This window comes from Zalophus californianus, chromosome 7, assembly GCF_009762305.2.
Source record: "Zalophus californianus isolate mZalCal1 chromosome 7, mZalCal1.pri.v2, whole genome shotgun sequence".
In the NCBI taxonomy this organism is placed as follows: Eukaryota; Metazoa; Chordata; class Mammalia; order Carnivora; family Otariidae; genus Zalophus; species Zalophus californianus.
Window position 1 is genome coordinate 117185042 of NC_045601.1, and position 19409 is coordinate 117204450.

The 19409-nt window shown below is 48.4% G+C and overlaps 2 protein-coding genes across 2 annotated transcripts; one reads left to right on the forward strand and one right to left on the reverse strand.

Moving 5' to 3' along the window:
• Positions 1-5124: 5124 nt before the first annotated feature.
• PSMB9 (proteasome 20S subunit beta 9) lies at positions 5125-10366 on the reverse strand. The gene is made up of 6 exons (XM_027602134.2): positions 10175-10366; positions 8127-8194; positions 7037-7168; positions 6251-6380; positions 5868-6009; positions 5125-5305 (listed from the first exon to the last, which is right to left on the reverse strand). The coding sequence occupies exons 1-6, from the start codon at positions 10202-10204 to the stop codon at positions 5178-5180; spliced, it is 630 nt and encodes a 209-aa protein (XP_027457935.1). The 5' UTR covers positions 10205-10366; the 3' UTR covers positions 5125-5177.
• Positions 10367-10624: 258 nt separating this feature from the next.
• Positions 10625-18709, forward strand: TAP1 (transporter 1, ATP binding cassette subfamily B member). The gene is made up of 11 exons (XM_027602133.1): positions 10625-11441; positions 11945-12059; positions 12209-12339; positions 13112-13317; positions 13739-13936; positions 15055-15183; positions 15336-15524; positions 16334-16507; positions 16735-16897; positions 17185-17321; positions 18090-18709. Exons 1-11 carry the CDS (start codon positions 10844-10846, stop codon positions 18300-18302), a joined length of 2253 nt encoding a protein of 750 aa, XP_027457934.1. The 5' UTR covers positions 10625-10843; the 3' UTR covers positions 18303-18709.
• Positions 18710-19409: the final 700 nt, after the last annotated feature.

Genomic DNA, 19409 nt, shown 5'->3' on the forward strand with positions numbered 1-19409 from the left:
CCTTTACCAAGATAAGAAAGTTTTATATGATTCTGGGTTCCTTAACGGGTTTTTTAAAAATCATAAATGGATATTTAATTTTATAAATTAAACTTTATAAATTATTTATTAATTGAGAAAAGCAGATGAGTTTTCCTCTTTAGTCTATAATTATGGTGAATTATAGTAATATATTTTATTATATTGGAAGCATCCTTGCATTTAAGGATTTCTCATTTCATCTCGATGTATTATTATTTTTTCCCTAGTTTTTATTTTTAAAGATTTTATTTATTTGAGAGAGAGCATGAGAGGCAGGAGGGTCAAATGGAGAAGCAGACTCCCCACCGAGCAGGGAGCCCGATGCGGGACTTGATCCCGGGACTCCAGTATCATGACCTGAGCTGAAGGCAGTCGCCTAACCAACTGAACAACCAAGGTGCCTTCTAGTTTTTATTTTAATTCCAGTTAGTTAACATACAGTGTAATATTAGTTTCAGGTGTACAATATAGTGATTTAACACTTCCACACAACACCTGGTGCTCATCACAAGTGCACTCCTTAATCCCCATTCCCTATTTCACCCATCTCCCCCGCCCACCTCCCCTCTGGTAATCATCAGTTTGTTCTCTATAGTGTGTATTATTATTTTTAATACTGTTGAATTCAGTTCATAGATAATTATTTATTTTTTCCATATATGTTCAAAATGAGATGGGCCTATTGTTTTCTTTCCTTGAATTTTCCATACCTCAATTTGAAATCAAGATCATGCTAGCCTGACAAAGTTAGCTGAACAGTTTTAATGTTTTTTCTATTTTCTGGGAAAAAAACACATAAAATAGGAGTTGTATGTTCCGTGAATATTTGGTGTAACTCACCTGTGAAACCATGTGGGCCTTTAAAAATTTATTTTTATCAGATGCCATTAGCAACTGTTTTCATTTCTTCAATGTTTACCAGTATACTCAAAATTTATTTCTTCTGCGAATTGCATTAGATTAAGTTTTTCTAGGAGTTTACCTATCTCATCAAAATTTTTCAAATTTATTAGCATATATGTGTCCATTACACCCTTTATTATGTTTTTTTAAAGATTTTATTTATTTATTTGAGAGAGAGAATGAAATAGAGACAGAGAGCATGAGAAGGGGGAGGGTCAGAGGGAGAAGCAGACTCCCTGCTGAGCAGGGAGCCCGATGCGGGACTCGATCCCGGGACTCCAGGATCATGACCTGAGCCGAAGGCAGTCGCTTAACCAACTGAGCCACCCAGGCGCCGCCCCCCCCTTTATTATGTTTTATGTCTCTGTTATATCTGTACCTATTCCCCCCTTTTCATTCCATATTTTGTTTCTTCATTTTTTCCTCCCCTTTATTCATGATCAGTCTTGTTCTAAATCTGAATATCTTACAAATATTTTTTTAAGAAGCAGCTAGCTTTTGGTTTTGTGAGTTTTTACTACATAGCTTTTGTTCTCTATTAAATTGCTTTCTGTTCTTTATTATTTCCTTCCTTCTTATTACTTTAAGCTTGCTCACTTGCTTTTTCAAAATTTTGGAGAATTTTTAGGTCATTTATGTTTAACTTTTCTTGTTCTAATAAATGTATTTGAAGGTATAAAATTATCTTTTTTAAAGATTTTATTTATTTATTTGAGAGAGAAAGAATGAGACAGAGAGAGAGAGAGAGAGAGAGAGAAAGAGAGCATGAGGGGGGAGGGGCAGAGGGAGAATCAGACTCCCCGCTGAGCAGGGAGCCCGATACGGGACTCAGTCCCTGAACCCCAAGATCATGACCTGAGCCGAAGGCAGACGCTTAACCAACTGAGCCACCCAGGTGTCCCTTTATAAAGTTCTTTCTGAGTATTGCTTTAACTGTATCTCAGAAAATTTGATATGCAACATTTTTACCACTTAGCTCTAAATGTGTTATTTCCTTTATGACTGCCTTGTAAATCCAGGTTATTTATCAATATTTTCTTAGTTTGCAAACTGTCTGAATTTTAGGTATCCTTTTGTTATCAAGTTCTAATTTTATTATAATATTGCTACAAAATGTAGCTTTTTTCAAAGATACTGATACTTTGAAATCTATTGTAGTTTTCTTTATGGCCTAATGCATATTGTGTTTTAGCAAATCCTCTGTGTGACTTGAAAATTGATACATACATAGAGAGGAGTTTTGTTGGATGGTTTTTTTTTTTTTTAAAGATTTATTTATTTACTTGGTGAGGAGAGGCCGAGGCAGAGGTAGAGAGAGAATCCTCAGCAGACTCCCTGCTGAGTATGGAGTCCCATGCGGGGCTCAGTCTAACAACCTTGAGATCCTGACCTGAGCCCAAATCAAGAGTTGGATGCTTAACTGACTGAGCCACCCAGCAGCCCCTGGCTTTTCTTTTCAATGAATCTTTTTCTTTTTTCAATTGAAGTATAGTGGACACACAATTAGTTGCAGGTGTACAACATAGTGATCCCTCAAGTTTATATGTTATGCTATGCTCACTGCAAGTGTAGCTCCCATCTGTCACCGTACAACACTATTACAATGCCATTGACTATATTCCCTATGCTGTACCTTTTTAAATGAATCTTTTGATTTATTTTTAAAAGATTTTATTTATTTATTTGCCAGAGAGAGAGAGAGAGAGAGCGCACAGAAGCAGGCTCCCCGCTGAGCATGGAGTCCACTGCGGGACCCCAATGCGGGACTCCATCCCAGGGCCCTGGGATCATGACTTGAGCCGAAGGCAGACGCTTAACTGACTGAGCCACCCAGGAGCCCCTAAATGAATCTTTTGAACCTCATACCTAATTTCCTTTCCTTCTTCGTTTTCACTTCCTTGTAGCTCAGAGCCAGTTCTTTTTTACCCATCTGTAGCTGGGTGATAAAAATATGTCCCATTAAACTGGCTCTCTGGGGGAAAAAAAAAACCCAAAAACATTCTGACATGTAACATTCCTGGTTTCTGTAGAATAAATACTTCCATCAAGACCAATGTGAAGCTACCCATGGTCAACAACTGTCTTTCAAAATTCCTGAATATTTTACAATTTGCTCCTTTTGGCCAGTATAAGACAGCTCCCGTACTCCTTTTTTTTTTTTTTTTAAAGATATTCATTTGTATTTTAGTTTGACCCCTGGGCTTTACTTATTTCTTAGCTTTATTTTCTCTTTGTCCCAGTTTCTCCTTCTCCTTTTGTTAAAGGAGTTTGCCTTTAAATCATGTCTGCCTCTGTGAGCAGCTATTAGCGCTTTTTGGAATGAGGGACACAAGGACACAATTCTTTGGTCAATAAAGAAAAAGATAGTTTTTGGGCGCCTGGGTGGCTCAGTCGTTAAGCGTCTGCCTTCGGCTCAGGTCATGACCCCAGGGTCCTGGGATCGAGCCCCGCATCCATCGGGCTCCCTGCTCAGCGGGAAGCCTGCTTCTCCCTCTCCCACTCCCCCTGCTTGTGTTCCCTCTCTCGCTGTGTCTCTCTCTGTCAAATAAATAAACAAAATCTTAAAAAAAAAAAGAAAAAATAGTTTTCTAATTTTAAAGGCTTAAGTCTTAGTTCGGCTCTCAAAGTCTGTGCTGGACTGTTTTGGGTGTGCCTCATGTATGTGTAGCTCAGGGGTCACCGGGTACTCGTGAGAGTTCCAACCTAGAATTAAGGAATCCCCTTCTCCAGTTCCCTCATGTGGGAAACCCCCTCCACTTTCCTGCCCGCAGGGGCCCCTTTTCTCTGGTTCCTCCATTCCTTTGGCCAGAACTGACTATGGTGTTTCTCTTGGCAATTTAGGGCACTACAGCTTTGCACCTTAAGCCTGACTTCTCAGGGCAAACCTGGGAGATGAAAGAGAGAGAAAAAATTGAAAATCACCCAGAGGGAGCATTTCCTCTCCAAGCTCTGGCTCTTCTCATGGCCCACATGCTTTTGTCTATTTTCCAGAGTCCTTCAGCACTTGCTTTTTGTATGCTTTCCAGAGTTTTTCTAGTTGTGATCAGCGGGAGAGATTGGCTCTTAAACTATTATTTTATTTTTTAAAAAAAGATTTTATTTATTTATTTGACAGAGAGAGAGAGCACAAGTAGGCAGAACGGTAGACAGAGGGAGAGGGAGAAGTGGGCTCCCCGCTGGGCAGAGACCCCAATGCGGGACTTGATCTCAGGACGCTGAGATCATGACCTGAGCCGAAGGCAGGCGCTTAACAGACCGAGCCACCCAGAAGCCCCCTTAAACTATTATTTTAAACTTCAAAATAAATTAAATATCATGGCTAGAAAAAACTCAAGTCTCTATGATTTTAGACTCTGCTCCTACCCCCACCCCACAAAAAATACACCCGCTCCCAAGGGCATAGCACTGTTTTAGGGTACTTTGAATTTTTATGTTAAATCTGAGCTCCAGAAAGAAAAGCAGACCAAAGCTTCCTGGGGAGCTCATTATGATTTCTGTTAAATATACCTCTTAACTGCTTACTTACGAGCAAAATGGCATTGACTGTTCATACTGTAAACCACCTTAGAAGTCAACGCCTTCGTTTGACAGAAGAGGAAATAAGGGCTCACAGAAGGGGAATAATTTGTTCTGTCACTCGGGAAGTGCATGGCAAAAACTGGGCCAGAACTTAGCCTGTTTAACAACAGTTACTCAGGCATCTGCTAATAACTTCCTAAGTGTCAACTGCTGTGCTGGGCTATTATCGCAGATTTCAAGGGGGACATGATATACAAAGCTTGAGGGAATGGAAAATTTTATGTTTTATGAGGGAGAAGGGCGTATAGTAAAACAAACAAACAAACAACAAATCCCAGTTTTCAGCTTTTGAATTCACTATGACTTTGGTTAAGGGACTTATTTTTTCTAAGCCTTCATCTGTCAGTAAATAGACCTAGTAGTTTAATCTTATAAAGGCTTTTTGTTTGGGTTATAAGAGATAAAGCTTATAAGCATTTAGCTAATGACTTGCTCAATGTTTTGGTTGTTGTTATTATTCTTTGAAACTCACAAATCCCTCAATTTTATACACTTATCACGTATTGATCTCCAATGTCAATGAACACCTTATGGAAAGGGTATCTAACACCTGGGAGGGAAGAGGCCCCCTCACCTAAGCTTCATTTCCCTGAGCTCCCATTTTCCATTGACCATTCCAGGTTCTGGTGTGAGAGAGTTTATTACAAAATGACGAAGGGAGGTCTGAGGAAGATTCACTCGTCATAGAATTTCGGCAGCTCATTACCCAAGATTACTTGATGGTCCACACCAGCAGCTGTAATAGTGACCAGGTAGATGACGCCGCCGCTAGAGCCATCCCGGTTCATGGCCAGAGCGATAGCTGTAGAGAGTTTCAGGGTGGAGAGGGGGAGAGAGAATGACTTAGCTTCAGGAATCTTCACATTCCTCTCCCGTTCACGTGCTTACCACCCCTCTCAGACCTCAAAACCCGTCTCCTAGGGACACATATCAAGGGGTGTGCAGGTAAATCAACTTAAAAAAAAATAAGCCTTTATATGTAACATCTCCTGGTACCCATGGTCTCAAAACTCCCACCAGGATTGATTTCAAGTTGTAAATAGCTAGATAAGCAGCTCCTGAGTTCTTGGATATTTAACAATTGGCTCTCATGAGCTGGCCCAAGCCAGCTCCAGCACACCCCTGATTCTTATAGTAACTGTATATTTTGATTTTGGGGTACTCAAAACAGTCCTGGTTTCTGCCCTGGGTTCTGGAATCCCATCTAGTTTAGCATTGTCCTGCTCCCTTTCCCTCTCAAAAGTGTTCCAGTTTGGACATTAAATTAAACGGTTACCCATGTACTCCTCACTGTGTTCCTCACACTCTCCTTCCTTCCCAGGTTTAAAAACCCTCCCCGGGTACCCTACCACTTGGTTAGTTACCATCTGTGGTGAAGCTCCTGCACTCCTCAGGGGACATGCCCGACTTATATGCTGCATCCACATAGCCGTAGATATAGGTGCTGCCAGAGCCACCGATGGCGAAGGGCTGCCGAGTCAGCATTCCTTCCAGGGTTCCATACACCTAGAGGGGGCTCCTCAGGTGAGACTATGGAAGCATCAGTCCTTTCCTCGCCACTGAGACAGGCAGGGTGTCTCCGTGTCCTGCAGTGAAGCCCCCCATCTCCTACTCCCATCGGTTGCGATTATACTCTGCTTTCAGAGGCGGTGTCCTGGGAGCCCATTGCTAGAAGGATATAACCTTTATCTCCCCCTATAGGGTGGTGGGGAACACCAAGGGACGGGGTACATAGGAAGACATGCACCTGGCCCCCGGCACGTCGGTCCCAGCCGGCTACTATGAGATGCGCGGACAGGTCCTCCCGATACTTATAACTGATATTCCTCACCACGTTCGCAGCAGCCAGAACAAGCGGAGGTTCTTCCAGTTCCAACCTAAAGGAAGTGTTAGTAATAGGGGTCAGTATAATTTCCTGAAGTTCCACTCACCTGTGCCGTTACCAACATCCCTGCCAAGTGACACGTGACACCTGAAACCTGTGGTTGCAAGAGTTCAAACTCCAGCTCCTCTCCCACATGGACAGGGGGACTAATCTCACACTACCCACCAGTAAGAAGATTCAACGTTCCCTTCCTTTACTCTGTCCCACCCACCCATCCCCCAATTATACAACGCTTAGCTGCAAGGGCCGTGCCCATGTGGGTAAAAGCAGATAAGCTTTACTCCTGCACCAATAACCTTGGTTTCTCACCCGGTAACTTCCTGATATATGGTGAGCCACATCATCGTCTTTCTCGCTATTTAGAGCGGGACCGTGATTTACAATGTTCAGGCCATTTTCACATATATCATTTGATTCTCAAAATAACCGTCGGGTGAGATAGGGTAGGTACTATTAATTATCTCCACTTTACAGAGGCGGAAGCCACATTGGAGATTCAAGTGCCAGTTCAAAGCTAATAAAAACAGGAGCACAAACAAGAAGTTTTCATTTTTCACTGCAGCATTCCTGGAATGGGACACTGTCTCGGGGTTGGCTGGTGGGGACAACTCTGGTGAATGTGGACTTGAGGACCCCAAAGCTTCATACCCGTGGAGCTCCAGTTGGTAGGCGGCCATGTCAACCATGGCTTGGGCATCAGCAGCTGAACCAGAGAGAGCACAGTAGATGTGCTGGTGTAGTGGGGATAGCTTGTCAAACACCCGGTTTACCACCGCCTCTCTGCCGGGAAGGAGTCAGCAGTCATCAACATTAGCAATGCCAGAATTTTTGAGGTTAATCATCCAGTGTTTCTCAAATTTATTTGACAAGAGAATAGCCCCGGAGTCCATGAAATTTAATACTTGGATTAAAACAGGAAGAAAAAAAATCACCTCAAATAAATGAAACACTGCAAGTAATTATCAAAATTAGACATTTTCAGGCTTAGACTTTATAATAAGACAAAAAATAGTAAATGAAGAATCATGTCCTTAAGCAATTTTTCTTTGCTACACCCATCTTGAGGATGTGCTCTATGGGACATAAAGTCAGTAATATTGACCTAACCCCATATACTCATTTTGCATATGGGGAAACTGGCCAGGATGGAGGAGACAAAATTAGTTCAACGTGTGTTGGATGAGAAACCAGAATATCTGCTTGGCAGGACCATCTTTTTGTTCTTTTCTTTTCTTTTTAAGATTTTATTTGTTTATTAAAGAGAGAGAGTGAGAGAGAGAGCACAAGCAGGGGGAGCGGCAGGCAGAAAGAGAAGCAGGCTCCCCGCTGAGCAGGGAGCCCAACATGGGGCTCGATCCCAGTACCCTGGGATCATGACCTGAACCAAAGGCTTAACCCACTGAGCCACCCAGGCACCCCTGAACCATCTTTTCTATCTCTAAATATAGTTGGAAGGAGGGCCCCTGAAATCTTTGGGTCCTACCTCCTTCTCATACCCTATTCTTTTATACCCGTCCCTGTAGGGACAGGCCACATAAGCATTCAGGCCCCAGATTCTCCTCCACTAATTCAGGGACCCAAGCACTTGCCCAGTATCTCATCAGAGGGGCCTTTCTGGAAGGTTAACTCAATTTCTGCAAAACTCCACTTTACCAGTATCTTCATGAATGGGTAAGAAAAATCTGTATTTGGGGCCGTTGGCTTCCTTCCAGAAGTATTCACCTTGTCCGGTACTTACCCTGCAGACACCCGGGAATCAGAACCCACCACAACACCTCCGTCAAACTCCACTGCCATGATGGTTGTCTGCGGAGACACAGAGGATGGAAATGTCAGAGCAGGATGAACTTTGATTCTCTCATGTTACAGATGAGGAAACATTCCTGGAGAGGGGAGGTGACTGGCTCAAGATCATAGAGCAATTTAGGCCAGAGCGGATGTCCCCTCCATCCCTCCACGTTCTCCATCTCCTCTCCCAGCTGCAGGGGAATGTCACAGCCTGGTCCTGGCACAACACGGAAAGAATCCTATCCCTGGGCCCCAACCTTCCTAAGTCGAATCCTTCCCACTATAAAGAGAGAGAGGGGGATGAGGTTCGCAGCGGCAGACATTTGGTTCATGGGGGTGCTTCCAAGCACTGGCGGGCGAGGCAGCCCCACAAGCGAATGACCTTCACCACATGTGCTCGTGGTGCGTGCAGATGTGGTTCAGACCCAACACAAAGCAGGTTAGTGTGACCTTGGGAAACAAGCTCAAGTCTTTTTTTGGCCCCTAATTCTCCACCTCACACCCCATAACCAGTTTATTAAACAGCAGAAACATCAAGGAGTGCGGTGGTTAGGCGGGTCACACATTAAGTAAGGAGGGAAGCAGCCAGGAACACACGAGATGGTTTAAAATAAAGGTTTCATTTAAGGATTTCTTTTTTTTTTTCTTTTTTTAAAGTGGGCTCCATGGTCAGCGTGGAGCTCAATGTGGGACTTGAACACAGGACCCTGAGATCAAGACCTGAGCTGAGATCAAGGGTCAGTCACTTAACCGACTGAGCCACCCAGGTGCCCCTCATTTAAAGAATTTTGATCAAGAGGTCAATAGGTATCTCAGTAGCCAGGGGAAGAGATCTGTACCAAGAGAGGATTTGCCTGGGGAGTTTGAGCTCACTTTTTCAGGTTAAGAGAAGAAATCAAGGAAAAGAACTAAAGAAGGTGAAAGGGATAAAGCTACATGTTTTCTACTCCTGTTGAGTTGGAAAGGGCCTTAAAGATCCTTGGTTCAAATGAGGAAAACTGAGTCATGGAGGAGGTGATTGACTTGTCAAGGTCACCCAGAATTAACAGACTGGTCCCAGACTGGGACTAAAACCCAGGCCTAACTCCCATCTCTTGCTGTGACTTCTGCTTCCTATTTCCCACTGCTCATCTGGCAGTGAGGGGGGAATGTTCTACCTTGCAAATGGTTTTAGTGCATCGTCATCACTCCGTAGGTAAGTCCAGACCCCAGGGCCATTGCCCTGAGTGTGTTTTCTGACATACTGATCTACCATGAATTGAGGCCCATTGAGAAAGGGCAGCCCCATCCTAGAGGTTATTCCTCTAAAACAAAGCTGCCCCCAAGCCAAGAGTGGTGGCAGTAGCTTGGGAGCAGAAGCCAGCCAGCCTTGGCCTGCGGACAGCCTCAGTTGCCCAGTTGGGCAAGCGGGTGGGAGTGGGCGGGAAGGACACAGGGAAAGGAACGTGGCAGCCCCTGGGCCAGGTGGGAGCCTTCTTGGATCAGGCTGGGGAAGGACACCACCGTCTCACAAGGAACCCCTGTTATCAGGGCTAGGGCTATGAGTTACCCCGCAGTCTGTGTGATGAGCTGTCCCTTCTCAATCAGTGCCCATATTCTCCTCGCCCGAGTGCTGTCCTACTTCACCGAGGGCACCATTTCATCACCAATCTGCACCTTCTCCGACGCCCTCCCTTGATTTAACCAGCCCCTCTCCCCAGTCCAGAGTTGAAAGCGAAAGCGCTTTAGAGGCGCTTCCCCTTGACGCTTCCAGCTAAGAGCCACGGCACCCCCTTCTCCACCCGCCTCGCGGGCCCAGTCCCTTGGCGGACTCCTACGTGACCCCCTTCAGAATAGAGATGCCCGTTCTTCATCGCAGGGAATCTCTGCAAGCACTGGCTGCTACAAAGCTGCCTCCTCACTCTTTCAGTCCCCGCATTCACTCCTCGGAGTTGCCACGTCCCCCTGTCTCTCCACCTTCTCCAGCTCTCTGCTAAACCTCTAGCCCGCACTCCTTACCCCAGTGTGGACTTCTCCGATCCGCAGCATCTCGGCGCCGCGCCGCTTGCCGCCTGGGTCTCTGGTTTCCGTCCGACCTGGGACCTCGGGCCGCGCGTGCCTCCCGCCCCGCGCCTTCACCACGCCCGCTAGGGGGCGCCTGGGTCCCCTCTGTGAGGCTTCGCACCCGGCGCTAACCTAATTGGCATAGATCTGCCGGGAGACAGGTGACGAAAGAGGCTGGGGTAAGACAGTTCGGAGGCTGGGGTAAAAACGTCCCGACAAGTGGAATTCGCGAGACGAAGCAAAGAAAGGAAGGACGACGAGTGTTTGTGATGGAGAAGGTGCAGCCGCAAGGCTGCTCCCCAAGAACCTCACATCTGATTTCCGCGCCTTCTCCCAAAATAGCCTGGGCGGGCCACATTCTGCAGCGGGGCGGATCTACAGAGCCGGCTGCCGCTTTCGTTTTCTCTTTCCGCGAAACCGCCCGCTTCTAGTAGCGCGGCCAGAACCAGCCGGTCCCGGGACTTTCCGGGATCCCCGCCTCCGCCCGCCCTGCCCCCCTCTCCCGGCCGCGAGTCATAGCGCCCTGTCCGGTACAGTCTCGGACAGCACCCGGAGCCTGCGGCCCGGCGCCGACAGCGGGGAGTCCCAGGCCGGGGCGCGACCTCCGGCAGCACCCACGCGCCCATGGGCAGCTCAGGGTCCCCCAGCCCCTGCGGCTGCCTCTGCTCGTCCCGAGCTTCCCTGGCGTGGCTGGGGGTATCGCTGCTGCTTCTCGCCGACTGGGTGCTGCTCCGGGAGGCGCTCCCCAGAATATGCTCCGTGCTGGTCCCCACCGAGCAGCCCCTGCTCCGGGTCTGTGTGGTGGGCCTGAGCCGCTGGGCTGTGCTGTGGCTGGGGGCCCGTGGTGTTCTCCGGACAACGGTGGGCTCCGGCAGGGAAAGCGCAGGAGTCCGGGGATGGCTGGCCGCTCTGCAGCCATTGGCGGCGGCGCTGGGCTTGGCCCTGCCGGGACTGGCCTTGTTCCGAGAGCTGCGCTCGTGGGGAGTTCCCAGGGATTCTGACAGCTCCAGGCTCCTGCACTGGGGAAGTCGCCTGGACGCTTTCGCCCTCAGTTACTTGGCAGCACTGCCCGCAGCCGCCATGTGGCATAAGCTCAGCGGACTTTGGGGGCCGGAAAGTCACAGGGGTTCAGGAGACGCGGTGCGCCGTCTTCTAGGCTGTCTGGGTTCCGAGATACGACGCCTCCGGCTCCTGCTGGTCCTGTTGGTTCTCTCCAGTCTTGGTAAGAGGGACGCAGGGGCAGAGGGACGGACACTAGGGGCCCGGGCAAGGATCATAGTAATAATGGTCAGTGAGATCGGTTAGTGTGGGGTCTGGGAAATGTGGATCAGGAGAAGGCGACCGAGCTCTGGTCGTGAGAAGACTTAGTCCGGTGTCAAGGAAAGAGCCCTGGACTGGGTGGGAAGTCAGGAGTCCTGGACTCCAATGCTGCTTCAGGCGTTGCTTCACTACCCACCTTGGGCAAGTCTTTTCTTCTGGGCAGCACAGCCTATGACCCCTGGTCTTCCTGTGTAAATCTCTGAAGGTCTGGTGGGGCGCAGGGTTGTGAGTTCCGGGGTTCAGGTGCAGGGCTGGGTCCTCAGTGTCCTCTTTCTGCCGGGGCCCTCCAGGATACCCCTGACCGGTTCGAGAAAGAGTGGGATGGCGGAAGGGGGCAGTCTGCTTGGAACTGCTCTGCTTGGACTTGATATTTGTGACTGACCCCTCCCTCCTCTTGGTCTCCAGGGGAAATGGCCATTCCCTTCTTCACCGGCCACCTCACTGACTGGATTCTACAAGACAGGACAGCCTCTGCCTTCACACGGAACATAACGCTCATGTCCATTCTCACCACAGCCAGGTCTGGGGGCTGAAGATGGAAGGCTGAGAATGGGGGACCCTGAAAAAGAGGGATCTGGAAGTTGGGGCTGCTGTCCAAAGTGCACTTGTTTGGGACCTTCTCTCCGTCCCCCGAACACACCCCGATCCTTCTCCCCCATCTCTCTCTAGTGCCGTGCTGGAGTTCGTGGCTGATGGGATCTATAACAGCACCATGGGCCGTGTGCGCAGCCACTTTCAGGGAGAAGTATTTCGGGCTGTCCTGCGCCAGGAAACGGAGTTTTTCCAACAGAACCAAACGGGTGTGTCATGAAACTCTTTCATTACACATCTGTATACTCTTTATTTTCCCCATATATCCTCTTTTACTTATAACCTTGATCTTTCTCTCTCTTTCTCACATAGACATTGTCATTTCTTATTCTTGATATACCTCGAGTATTGTATTCTTTACCTTCAGAAAAACCTAGTTTTTCCATCTAAATTTCCATAAATTTATCCCTATGTGTATATTTAGATAGAAACTGTAGAATTTCAAACCTGGACATTTTGAGATCACAGAGTCCAACTGCCTAGTTTGCAGAGAAGGAAGCTGAGGCCTGGACCCTAAAATGCTGAAACTGGCATGGTCACATATGGATAGGGGTGAGCTTGGGGTTGATCCCCAGCCCAGTACTCGGTAGAGTTTTCTGGACTGCTTTCTAGCAGCACTCTCTGTTTTTCTCCAGCTCTGTTATATGACCAGCTTAAGCTCTTCTTGCCTCTGTTGTGCAGCATGGGGTATACATGCTCTTTACGGGACAGAAATGTGTCAGAGAAATGGAAATTCACATGGGCATCAATTTCTTTATGGTTGAAATGAAAGTCTTTCGCCAGGTTTTTACTCTCTAACACTCATTCTGCCTGCACCGAGATCCCTAAACTCCCCTACCCCCTTACCTTGTTTTCCTCAGCCTTCTCAGAACACCATGTTGCTGACCCCTTCCCCTGGCTCCTCCCCCTGGCTCATCGCTAGTCCCTCCCGCCACTCTGAGCCTCTCATTCATCCACTCTCTTCTCCCCAAACCCTGGCAGGAGCCATCACTTCTCGGGTGACAGAGGACACATCCACCCTGAGTGAGTCTCTGAGTGAGAAGCTGAGCCTACTGTTGTGGTACCTGGTGCGGGGGCTGTGTCTCTTGGGGCTCATGCTCTGGGGGTCACTGTCACTCACCATGGTCACCCTGGTCGCCCTGCCTCTGCTTTTCCTTCTGCCTAAGAAGCTGGGAAAATGGTACCAGGTATGTCCAGGGAGTTGCCTCACCCCACACAGACCTTCATTTCCCAGATTGGGTGGAATTAATTCCTCTCAGGTTTCTTTCTTGGCACCCTCACTGATACCCCACCTTCCCTCTAGCCCATGTTCCCAGATTGTTCAGTGTTGAGCTCCATACTCTCTGCGTCTTCTCTTCCAACTTCTGCCCACAATCTGTATGTATGAACATGATCACCAGTCTTAAGATTATGATCCCCTGTGACCCTTCTGAATAATTTCCTCTGCTCTGTACCCCTTTAGTATCCAGAAAGAACAACTGTGCCCCTTTCTCTTTCCTTCATTATTCTGCCTCCTCTCATCTTTAATCTCCAACTAGGTGACTCAGGTACTAGTGTCCCTGATGGTTTGCCAACCCTGTGTGACGTCTCTTGTCCATGTCTCCAAAGGTGCTGGCAGCCCAGGTGCAGAAGTCTCTGGCAGAGTCCAGCCAGGTGGCCATCGAGGTGCTGTCAGCTATGCCCACAGTCCGGAGCTTTGCCAATGAGGAGGCTGAGGCCCAGAAGTTTAGCCAAAAGCTGCAGGATATGAGTACCCTCCATCAGAAGGAGGCTCTGGCCTATGCAGTCAACCTCTGGACCATCAGTGTGAGCAACCTGGACATGAATGCCTAGTCCCTTGTCCCCGAGATGCCTCGACTCCATTCCCTTTTCCATGGCCCTACTCCATATGCACAGTGAACAGTGTGTTGGTTCGGTGTTCTCATCCTAGCAACCTGGGGCTCAATTACCCTACTCAGCTTTCCTAACCGCCTCCCTCTTTTTAGACCTGCCAGATGGCTTCCTGTCACCATGGTGCACAGAATCCATCCAGCCCCCCTTTTAGGGAGGTGCCATGTCTTTCAGTTGCAGGCCCTTCCTTTGCCTCTCAGGCCGCCCTGAGGCATAAAGTCCTGCACCCGGCCTGCGTCATGTGGGACTATGTGGATGTGCTAGTGAGAGCCGTGGGAACAGAAGAAGCCAAGGATGAGGGGCATCTGTTCCGTCACTGAAAGAGAACCAGAGCAGCATTCAGGAATTCCCGGCTCAGTGCTGCCATTTACTAGCTCTGTGATCATGGGCTAATAACTTACTTTCTCGAGACTGTTTCCTCATTTTATTTTTATTTTTTAGTTTTTTAAAAAGATTTATTTATTTGAGAGAGAGAGAGAGAGCATGAGCAGGGGGCGGGGCAGAGGGATAAAGAGAGGGGAAGCAGACTCCCCGCTGAGTGGGGAGCCCAACAACTTGGGGTTCAATCTCAGGACTCTGAGATCATGACCTGCATGGAAACCAAGAGTTGGATGCTCAACTGACTGAGCCACCCAGGCGCCCCTGTTTCCTCATTTAAAAAAGTGGGGATGGGGCGCCTGGGTGGCTCAGTTGGTTAAAAAAGTGGGGATGGTATAACCTTGTTTATAGGGTTCCTGCTATGAATATTAGATGACATATTCATTTAAAGCCTTTTGTGAAGAGTGCTCTGCAAATAAGTGCTCTGCACACAAAGCGATAATGGTGATGGGGAGGACAGTGATGACTTCTATGGCATAGCTGAGCAAGACTCCATGGAGCCTCCATGGTGCATGATCCCCTTCCCCCTGTGGAGCCTCCTGCTGTTACCTGGCGGAAAGGGACTTTCTATCTTCATAATGCTAATGAATTTAGTTCTTTGCACCCCCCTCTAGATTTTTCAACCACAATCCCTTTTCTCCGTGGTCTCTCCACAGATCTCAGGGATGCTGCTGAAGGTGGGAATCTTATACATTGGTGGGCATCTGGTGACAAGTGGGGCTGTAAGCAGCGGGAGCCTTGTCACATTTATTCTCTACCAGATGCAGTTCACCTCAGCTGTAGAGGTGAGAGCCTTCCATTTCCACTCCCCAGTGCTTTTCCTTCTTAGGTCCCGTCACCGTCTGTGTCACCTTCCATTCTTTACCCTTCTCATATCACATCGCCCTGGCAAGCAGATTTGTTCTCTCCCTTCTCAATACTCATACCTCCCCTCCAGGCACTGCTCTCCACCTACCCCAGTGTACAGAAGGCTGTGGGCTCCTCAGAGAAAATATTTGAATACCTGGACCGGATTCCTCGCTGTCCTGCCAGTGGTGTGTTGACTTCCTTAAACTTGGAGGGCCTTGTCCAGTTTCAAGATGTCTCCTTCGCCTACCCAAACCGTCCAGATGTCCCGGTGCTGCAGGTACAACCTACCAATCTTTGGTTTTCACCAGCCTGACTCTCATCTCTACCATCCTAAACTTCCTTCCTGCCGTCAGCCTGTACACGAGGTACAGATAGATCCTTCCTAACCCCTCAAAGGCAAAGATGAGCACCATCTACGCCACACAACTGCCCCAAACTCAAGAACCTGTTTGGATTTGTAAGGGGAATGGAAGAAGAGGCTGTCAGGGAAAAGGGTCTCACATCCTAAGGAACTGCTGAAGCAAAATCTGTCTCTACTATCTTTTCCTTTTCTTTCCATTTGTCATTTAGAATATGATTTTTTTTCCTGTTTTCTCATGATATTTGATATCAAGTGTGTGACATAGTGGTGCTTGGTCTTTGTCCTGACCTTTGCCTCGCCTTCCATCTCTGCTCCTTGGAGAGCTATCTATCATCCTTGAGGAACAGAAATCTATGCCTGTGGGAGGATAGGAGTTGCTGTATTTTCCCGTTTTCCCCCCTTTCTTCCCTGGGGTAAGACATCCTACTATGTAATAAGACAATGACAGCCTCAAGGTTAGAGGCCTTAGGCTCTCTCTCTCTCTCTCTCTCTCTCTTTTTTTAAGATTTTATTTATTTATTTTGACAGAGAGAGACACAGCGAGAGAGGGAACACAAGCAGGGGGAGTGGGAGAGGGAGAAGCAGGCTTCCCGCTGAGCAGGGAGCCCGATGCGGGGCTCGATCCCAGGACCCTGGGGTCACGACCTGAGGCGAAGGCAGATGCTTAATGACTGAGCCACCCAGGTGCCCCTGTCTCTTATTTTTTTTGATTCTCTGGCCTCCAGGGGCTGACGTTCACCCTACGTCCCGGTGAGGTGACGGCTCTGGTGGGGCCCAATGGGTCTGGGAAGAGCACAGTGGCTGCCTTGCTGCAGAATCTGTACCAGCCCACGGGGGGCAGGCTGCTGCTGGATGGGAAGCCCCTTCCCCACTATGAACACCGCTACCTGCACACACAGGTGAGCAAGAAGATGGGGGGGGCGGGGGACATCACTGAACGTTCTAACCGAGCACTCTGAAAGGAGGACCAGGGAATGATAGACCTTGGGTGGAGATGGGGTATAGTCAGGAGAGAGAGTGTGTAATTTTGTGATATGCTTTTAGCAGAGATTTGGAGTCATCCGTCTCTAGATAACCACACTCCTGTGCTCCTTGTTCTCTGACTCTTCATCATATTTTGTCCTAGGTGGCTGCAGTGAGACAAGAGCCGCAGCTATTTGGAAGGAGTTTTCAAGAAAATATTGCCTACGGCCTTGTCCCGAAGCCAACTGTGGAGGAAATCATAGCTGCTGCAGTGGTGTCTGGAGCCCATAGTTTCATCTCTGAACTCCCTGAGGGCTATGACACAGGTGCTCTTTCAGCTCATACCCTCACCTGGACATCTTTACCGAAACCTTTATTCTGTAGTTCTTTCCAACCCGCTGACATCAGTTTGAACTTGTAGGGTCTTGTTCCTATGGCTTTTTCATGCTCACATCCTCAGAACTCGGTCACCTTTCCAGAACCTTCCCTATCCAGCTGCATCCATCAGTCCTTGGTGTGTATATGTGTGAGTGTGCGCCCATGTGCACACACAGGCAAGCACGTGGAGGCACATGTGGTTATCCAGCCCTCACCTTGGCTCTTGTCTCCGCAGAGGTAGGCGAGGCGGGGAGCCAGCTATCGGGGGGTCAGCGACAGGCAGTGGCCTTGGCTCGAGCATTGATCCGGAAACCACGTGTACTCATCCTGGATGATGCTACCAGTGCCCTTGATGCAGACAGCCAGTTACGGGTGAGAGGGACATTCTTTTAGTGACTATATCCCCTCCAGTCTTCCTTCCTTCCCTCATCCTATGTTATTTATACTAACATAATTATCCAAACCTGTCCTTGCAAATCTCAGTTCCCAATAGCTGCTCCCCAACATGCTTAGAACCAATTCAGAGACACTCTCTATAGACTCCGAATCTCTGAAGCCAAACATAAGAAGGCCATCCTAATAATATTAATATCTATTGAGCTTTTACTCCTTTACTATGTGCCAGACCTGCGACTAGGCCCTCTCCATGTATTATTTCACTCCTTTATTCATCGTGAATGCCTGTGAGCTGGGCATTGTTATCCTCATCCTCCAGATGATAAAAAGGGGGCCAAGAGAGGCTGAACCACCTGCTCAATGTCACTGAGCTGTTGAGTAGCAGAACATAGACCCAAAGTCAAGCCCACCTGACTTGAATGTTCATGCTTTTTACCACTAAGTTGTATTTCTTCAAAACAGAATATAAAAATCCCAGTTTATAGGTAGAAAGGAGAGTCTATTCGATACCCTTCACTCTTTTCTTATGGGTTTCACCTTAGGGCCCTTACTTTTTTCCACTGTTGCCACCTCATGTAAATAGTCCTTAACAAATCAAAGGCTGGACAGACAAGCACTCAGAACGAGAATCTGCGACTCCTTGGGCTTGTTGGCAGAGGTGGCAGTGATCTGGTGAAAGCTTTCCGGGCTCTGGAAACACAGATGTCTCCCTGGGCTCTTGACAGAGTCTGCGTCTTTTCTCAGGTGGAGCAGCTCCTGTACAAAAGCCCTGAGCGGTGCTCTCGGTCTGTGCTTCTCATCACCCATTGTCTCAGCTCGTTGGAGCAGGCTGACCAAATCCTCTTTCTGGAAGGAGGCACCATCTGTGAAGCAGGAACCCACCAGCAGCTCATGGAGAGGAGGGGGCACTTCTGGGCCATGATGCAGGCTCCTGGCGGGTCAGAAGCTCCAGAATGAAAGACTTCTGAGACCTGCATATGCCGTCTCCCTCCCTTCTTTTCTCCTCTCTAGTGGAGAGTTTGGGAACAAATGGCTTACCAGAGCTGCACAGTAGGCAGCTGCTTTTAGGAGGAGCGACATCCTAGAACATAACTCACTAGCTGATGCCTGAAATTCCGCCATGAGTGTTGCCCCCTCTCCAAACTCCTCTTGATAATGCAGATTTCTTGGAAGAAAACAGGGTTTAGAACTTTTTCGTGTAACTGGGTTCAGAGCCAGGATTTTGGTGTGGAACCCTGGAAATGAGAACTTTAGAATATACAGAAAAGGGGAGATCAGCTGCTTTCCAATATGACTAAAGTCATATGCCGGCCCATAAGCACCCTCTGGATTCTTGATATTTATAATAAAATTGGTGTTTTGTACTGTGGTTTCTCGTGTTTTCAGCGCACCGAATGGCTCACCAACTTTTGCAGTGAATTTTTCAGGCGTCTGCTGTCTCCCTCCTTCAGCAGCCTCAATGCTTCAACAGTCCTAAGTGGGCCATATCCTCCCTTAAGTTGTCTGTTTCCTATGGTTGCCTCCTCCACTCTCCCACGCCCCTACGTCGGCCCCCGAGGATGAGCCAGAGTGGGATACAGCACCCTCCAAGCACTAGCAGCTGCAGTTCGGAGCCCTGGCCTTTCTGAGGGGGAAAATGGAGGTCGAGCGTAGCTAGCGGAAGAGGGAGTGCAAGCGCGCCGACCGTGAAACTGACTTTACCGCCTTCCCCGCCCTGGTCCCTTCCCGAAGAGCTCGCCTGGCTCAGAGATGACACCTGCCGGGGTAACTTCAGGGTAGTGGGCGGGGTTGTCTAGTAAATCTCTTCCATTCTGGGAGGGCCTTGGTGTGTGACGTCAACGGTTGCCGGGCAGTTTGGGCCAACAGAGGTTGCAAGGAGAGGCGGAGTTTAGAGGCGTTCTCCGCTGTGCTTAGTGGAGCAACAGTCTTGCAAGGAGGTGCGGGTAGAAAGGGCGCTTCTTCTGGGTGGCTATAGGTTAGGGAGACCGTTGAACCAGGAGAGGCCCTGAGGGACTAAGTCGAAAGATTCAGAGACTGCGCTCTCTCCTTGGTGCCTCCTTCCCC